This window comes from Lonchura striata, chromosome 5, assembly GCF_046129695.1.
Source record: "Lonchura striata isolate bLonStr1 chromosome 5, bLonStr1.mat, whole genome shotgun sequence".
Lineage (NCBI taxonomy): Eukaryota > Metazoa > Chordata > Aves > Passeriformes > Estrildidae > Lonchura > Lonchura striata.
In genome coordinates, this window is record NC_134607.1 from 28,865,257 (window position 1) to 28,871,609 (window position 6,353).

Sequence of the window (6,353 nt, forward strand, 5' to 3'; positions counted from 1 at the left end):
GGTCTTTTTTTCTTCAGATTTACTTCCTGCTATTTATTGGCATTTTGAGTCTAAACTAGTTAGAATCAGGAGCTTGATGTGATGCCAGCGAGATATTACCCACAAGGAACCAAAATAATAGCAGATGAGCTGGCAGAAAGATCCTCAGAAAGGGAAATAACATTAAGATTCTAAGCCTAGCCCTTTACTGTGACAACTACAAAGCACCTTTAATGACTGAACACATCTTTAAATAAACCTCATAGATCTCTGCAGTAGTTAAACCTTGTAATAATCACTACCACCCCCACAACAAGCCCAAGTCAGGTAAGTCTTTGGCTACAGAGAAACGAGGATGACATTGTTAATCTGCAGGACTTGACTCCCAACGTGCTGAGATAAATGCCATGCTGAGGACATTTCTCGTCTTTTGCTGTAGGTGAGAATGGCACATACTCCCCCGTATCACACTGGTCTTTGATAATCTAAGGGAGCTGAAGGAAAACAGTCACCCTGATCCCCAAGAATGCTGTCCCCTTACCGTAAGGGCACGGAAGTCCTCATCCGTCCCAGAAGGAAGGTGTAAGTGGGAAGAAGGAAACTGAATGTAATGGAAAGTAAACATATCAACTGTGAAAACAGTAACCACAAGCAGCTACAGAACTCCTTCCTTGTTATACTTAAGGAAAAGTACGCCGATATTCAGTGTTTACAGAGGTAAAAGTCCCACAATTACAGGGCCAATTCCCTTTTATGTAGGCCATTAGTGCTGTTGTATTGTACTCCCTCTTCAGTCCAACATCAAACGCAGTGATTGAGGAGTAGATAGAGCTCAGGTAAGGGATTGCTTAATTCTTTAAAAATGGTCACTGCTTAATGGCATAGACCTTCTCCTAACTTTGGATCAGCTGCTGCAAGCCTTTAACTAGGCTTGAGATGGTAACAGAATGTACACAAACACAGAACTGTTATATACAAAAAGTTTAATTGAAATACCTGTATAAAAAATATGATCTCCATACATTTCACACCGTTAAACAGAAGAAAAAAAAAATCCAAATCCAAGCTGCATAAATGCAACCAGATCACAGAAACACAGCTATTAAAATAAATTAAGGTTTATGACTCTGCCACTCTACCTTCCAGAGCCAATGCACGGAGACTGTACAATGTCAATAATTTAAAACCCTTCCAAACAGCATTACTTTACACTTCTGGTACAATAATACCAGACAAAAGGCATACTGACTAACTTTAAAAAGTCATTCTATTTCCCTTAAATTAGACTTTGTACAACAATTTCCCATCTTCCAACAAAAAACTGGTAAGGTCAGAAATTTTTTTTATTTTTATTTTTTTTTTGTAACCAAAAGTTGACAGGAATGCAGAAAAAAAAGTGCCATGGGCAAACCACTAGAATTCCCATGGGGAGAAGGAGGAGAAAGCACAGTGTTGAATAACTCTAACCAAATAAATTAACCAAATAAATAGCCACAGTTGAAAACTGTGGAGGTCTTCCAAAATCCAAACAATAAATAACTGTATAGTACACGGGAAAAACCGAGTTTACATAAACACATTATACAGGTATGGAAAAAAAAAAAGTAGAAGTCCTTGAATATTGCATTGATTGTGCATTCAACATGCCCATACATACTTTAAGACTCGCAGGGTGACAAAAGGCCGGGGGGAGTTGAGAAAGGGGCTTCTCATGCCCAATGGTAGAGATGATAAAAGGAAACATGAATAAATGTTTCTGATAAAGAAGCCGATATACCTGTTCATATTTCTGTGCAGGCTATAGGAAATATCTTGAGCAGCAGAGGTGGGTTGGATTTGTAAAGGGCAGGGGGGCAGGAGTGAAATGTCTGTGTTCAAGTATTCCATCACCAGTGGATGGGACTACTTCATTCAATCACCGAACAGGTTCTCCAATGCATCATAGGAGCTGCTTCCTCCAGCACTGAGTCTAAAGGGAGCAAATTCCTATAATGAACTGGATCTTCTTTGGACATAGACAGCTCAAAAAAGAAAGTCCCACTGAAGCAGCTTTCAAAAAGGCACTCAAAAGCAAATAAAATCTAGTCCAGGCTCTATGAGAGCAAAAAAGTTTACCATGTATTCAAGAGGTCACTGCTTTCTTAATAAGGTCAGTCTTTGACTAAGTACTGGCCTGCAACTCCCAAAAATCAGCGTTTCCAAAGGAAATCTCTCATTCCAAAGCAGAAACCAGCAAAGGGGGAAAACAAAATCAAGTCCCTCAGACAAAGATTCAACTACAGAATAATGAATGCATTTTTCTAGCCCCTCCTATGTATTGGCAGCAGCACTGTGGTCTTTCTGCTTGAAGCTCCCCCTCCCAGTGCGAGGTCCTTAGTAATTCACAGACTCTCATTACTTGAACTTGTGCTAGATACATCAGTATCAAGGGTCCGTAGCCTTATGTCACAGTCCTCAGACTTCACTACTTCAGATTTGTGCATCCATTGATGGTCAAAAATCTGCTCAAGTGTTGGTCTGTCTGAAGGCCTCAGTGAAAGGCACCATTTGATCAGCTGTTGACATTCTGTAACACAAAAAGAAAGCCATATTAGACTAAAAAAGTAAAAAAAACCCCAAAAAACCTCAGTAACAAAAATCCACCCACACAAGCTCTCATGTACAAGACCATTAAAAAAAAAAAAAACCCAAAACCAAAAATCCCATTTGACTTCTGTAGAACTTACCAGGTGAAATTCTCCTCCTGAAGTATAATCGCCCTCTCAAGATTTCTTCATCTTGCTCAAAAGGGATGTCTCCACAAACCATGTCATATAACAGAACTCCCAGAGACCATACTGTTGCTGACCGCCCATGGTATCTGTGGTATCTGATCCACTCTGGAGGGCTGTATACTCTCGTTCCTGAAAGCAAAAAAAAAACAACCCAGCACAATTAGAGTAGAGGTTTAAAGTGTTTCCCCATTGTTCAGCTCCTTCTGGCAGAGCTAAATTAAATTCAAAAACCTGATATTTAGGAATTAAAAAAACCCATCACCAAACCCAGAAAACTAAACAGCTTTAAATTTTTCACAAGCCAAAGCCATTAGCAATGTAATTTCAGGTCATCTGCAGGGTTACACCATCAACAGACTTGGCCCATCCGGTTGTTCTATTTTGTTGCAAGGAATAACACAGCCCCATCAGCTGACTGTTTACTGAGGCAAGCTCCCTTTCACTGACCACGTGGCGTCTGCAGCATCACACCAAAAATAGACACAAAAGGACAAAGGGGGCTGGCAGGGAGGAGGAGAGGGCGACAAGGTGAAACTCAGGTCTGCCCGCATTACACGGGGCTAATCTGCTTTATCCAATTCCACAGGGCAGTAAACAAAATAGGGCCGCTTACGATTTCTATGTTTTTAAAGCCTCCCCCGGGGCTTCTATGCAGCAGCTTTTCCCAACTTGCCCCCCCTTCCCCTCCCTTCAGTGTCCGAGGGCTCCTTGGATACCAAACAAAACGGGGAATTCGTGATGCCGAGGTCACGTGCGGCAGGGCTTCGAGTTTCACAACAAACAGATGTGAGTGCGGCAGCTGGGGGCGCGGGGGGCGAGACCCCGGTGTTACATCAGTCGCTCTCCAAGGACTGGGGGAAATGCTCCCTCTGGTCACATGCTGGCTTATGTTCAGCTTTCCCACCTCCAAAGCAACGACCCCAGCCGCTGTAGCAAGTAATTTCGAGGGAGTGTATTTGTCCCCATCGCTTTAAAATCTGCAATGCGGGATTTCCAGGACACTGGCAGAATGGGAGCGGGGGAGGTACCACTCCGAGTTAAAAAAAAACCACCGCATATAAAAACTGCATATCCACACATGGAAACATCCGACACTGGCAAAACCTCCATGTAAACAGATCGCCCTCTAGGAAAAAAACCCCGCTTTTTCCAAGACAGGGAAACATAAACTGCTGCGTCACTGCCTGGAATCGCTTCTTTCCTACGCAACTGAACACCCCTAAGCGGCTTCGGGTCCACAGGTTTCCACTGCCGATAGACCTGATATGAACCCCCGCATCAGGGGCTGTGCTGGCTGTGACTAGTCATTGGAAAGGGGCTAAGCGGCAGCTCTAGGGAGGGCATCACCCCGGGAGGGGCACGGCTAGGGCGGGGGTCACGTACCATCGAAATCGGTATAGACTGTATCCTTGAGGAGGGCCCCCGAGCCAAAATCAATGAGCTTCAGCTCTCCTGTGCGGAGGTCAACCAGCAGGTTCTCGTCCTTGATGTCCCGGTGCACCACGCCGCAGCCATAGCAGTGGCGCACCGCCTCCAGCACCTGCCGGAAGAACCCGCGGGCCGTCTCCTCGTCCAGGGCACCCTTCTCCGTGATGAAGTCGAACAGGTCCTTCACCAGCTCGGGCCGCTCCATGATGATGAGGTACCCGTCGGGCCGCTCGTACCAGTCTAGCAACTTGATGACCCCTCTGAAGCCGGAGCCCACCTTCTTGAGGAGGACGATCTCCAGGGGCACCATGATGCCACCCTGGGCAGAAAAAGGGGCGCGGGTCAGCAGGGGGGTGGCGCGGCCCGGGGCACCCCCTCGCTGAGGGGAGGGAGGCGGGGAGGGCGGGGAGGAGGGCGCGGCCGGCGGGCCCCCTCTGCCGCAGTCCGAGGGGCGGGCGCGGCGCTGCGGCGGCGAACCCCCGCCAAATTCCCTCCCGACGCAGAGGCCGCGCCAGCGGGGCGGGCCCCACCGCCCACACAATGGCCTCGCCGCGGCGGAGCCCCGCGGCACCCCCGGAGCCCCCCCCGGTACTTACAATGGTGCCCCACTCGGTCACCCGCTCCTTCACCACATGCTTCACGGCGACCTGCGGAGCGCGGAGAACGGAGGCGCCGTGAGCGGCGGGGCGGGCTCAGCCCGCGCCCCGCCGCCGAGGGCCGGGCCGGCCGCGCCCGCCGCTTCCCGCGCCGCGCTCCCGCCCGCCGCCCCCGCCCGGCGCCCGCGCCTCACCGGCAGCCCGTCGGCGATCCTGCTCCCTGCGTACACGGTGCCGAAGCCCCCGCTGCCCAGCACGGAGCCCACCTGGTAGACTTTATCAAACGGCTCCTTCTCCACTTTCACTGCGTAAACAAGAGGGGAAAAACGCGCGTTAGTGTCCGCAGCCGCGCTGCGGTGACCGAATAGTACTAATAATAGTAATAATGATAATAAAAAATAGTAATGTAAGAAAAAGCCCACAAACGCTCTGCCTAGCAGACCCATATTGTCTCCGCTGCCTTGATTCCGACCAAGGCTTTATTTAAAAAAAAAAATCAATCTTTCTCAATTAAAAAAAAAATTAAAAAAAAACCAAACGCAGCTCCGGGAGTTGCGAGCCGCCGAGCCCAACGCTCCGGTAACGCAGGGCCGGTCCGCGCCCTCCGGCGCAGCGCTGGCAGGGACACCCCAGCTCCGTACCTGGCTGGAGGATCTTCACCGGCAAGTGGTCCATGCTGGGGCTGCAGATGTGCGCCAGCGAGCCGAACTTGGAAAGCAACATCTTCCGAGGCGGGGGGAAAAACGTCGAGTTAGTTCCCCACGGCAGCTCCGCCGGCGTCCTCTCGGCTCGGCGCGGCTCTCCTCTCTCCGGAGCCGGCGGAGGGCGGCGGGCCGCCGAAAGCTTCTGCGCGGCTCCTTCTTCGGCCGGGAGCTGGAACCCACGAAGTCCTTGGGGGCCCGTCCCCGCCGGCAGCAGTCCAGGTGTCGGTCGCACAAAGTCCTCCGGAGAAACGCAATCAGCGAACGCGCCGCTCCCGCGTTTCTTCTTCCAGCCGGCGAAAGCCGCTCGGGGCGCAGGCAGGCACAGGCAGAACTATAGCCCTCCGCGGAGGCAGACAAGTCCGGGGGCTCCGGCTCCGCGCGTGGAGCCCGCCCCTGCGGGGGCCGCGGTGGCAGGAGCGGGCTGGGCGCCGCAGTGGAGCCGTGGCGGGCGGAGAACAGACCGCGCCGCCGCCGAGCTGCCCGCGCGCTTCTGAGCCGGCGGCGCCGCCGAGCTGCCTCTTAACTCCCAATATTTTGGTGCGGGCAGAGTGCGGCGAGGGCGCCGAGAATATCCCTCCGCGGGGGAGGGGGGAAACACCTCTCCCCGCCGTCCCCGCCGCCCCCTCCCCTCTGCGCCGGAGCCCCCGCGGGGCGGCGGCCGTGACTGCAGCGCCCTGTCCCGCCCCACCGCACGGGCGGGCACGGGGAGGGCGGGGGGCTGGGAACTACTTGTTCTGTAGTAACTGGCGCGCAGAGTTACACATCGTCTGAGAGGAACGCATCACACATTAGCGGCAAAAAAAAAAAAAAAAAAAAAAAAAAAAAAAAAAAGTGGGGGGAGATTCTCCCGTGTGCGTTAACGCAGCTGCGCG

General features: G+C 51.4%; 1 protein-coding gene across 3 annotated transcripts; it reads right to left on the reverse strand.

Moving 5' to 3' along the window:
- Positions 1-945: 945 nt before the first annotated feature.
- Positions 946-5,970, reverse strand: PIM3 (Pim-3 proto-oncogene, serine/threonine kinase). 3 transcript variants are annotated; one of them, XM_021555223.3, is made up of 6 exons: positions 5,419-5,970; positions 4,972-5,081; positions 4,778-4,828; positions 4,137-4,500; positions 2,706-2,882; positions 946-2,545 (listed from the first exon to the last, which is right to left on the reverse strand). In XM_021555223.3, exons 1-6 carry the CDS (start codon positions 5,498-5,500, stop codon positions 2,361-2,363), a joined length of 969 nt encoding a protein of 322 aa, XP_021410898.1. In that variant the 5' UTR covers positions 5,501-5,970; the 3' UTR covers positions 946-2,360. The 3 variants fall into 3 exon arrangements, with proteins under 3 accessions (XP_021410898.1, XP_077639552.1, XP_031363789.1); XM_077783426.1 differs by having other exon boundaries at positions 4,972-5,128; positions 5,364-5,970; XM_031507929.2 differs by lacking the exon at positions 5,419-5,970 and having other exon boundaries at positions 4,972-5,288.
- Between the last annotated feature and the right edge of the window lie 383 nt (positions 5,971-6,353).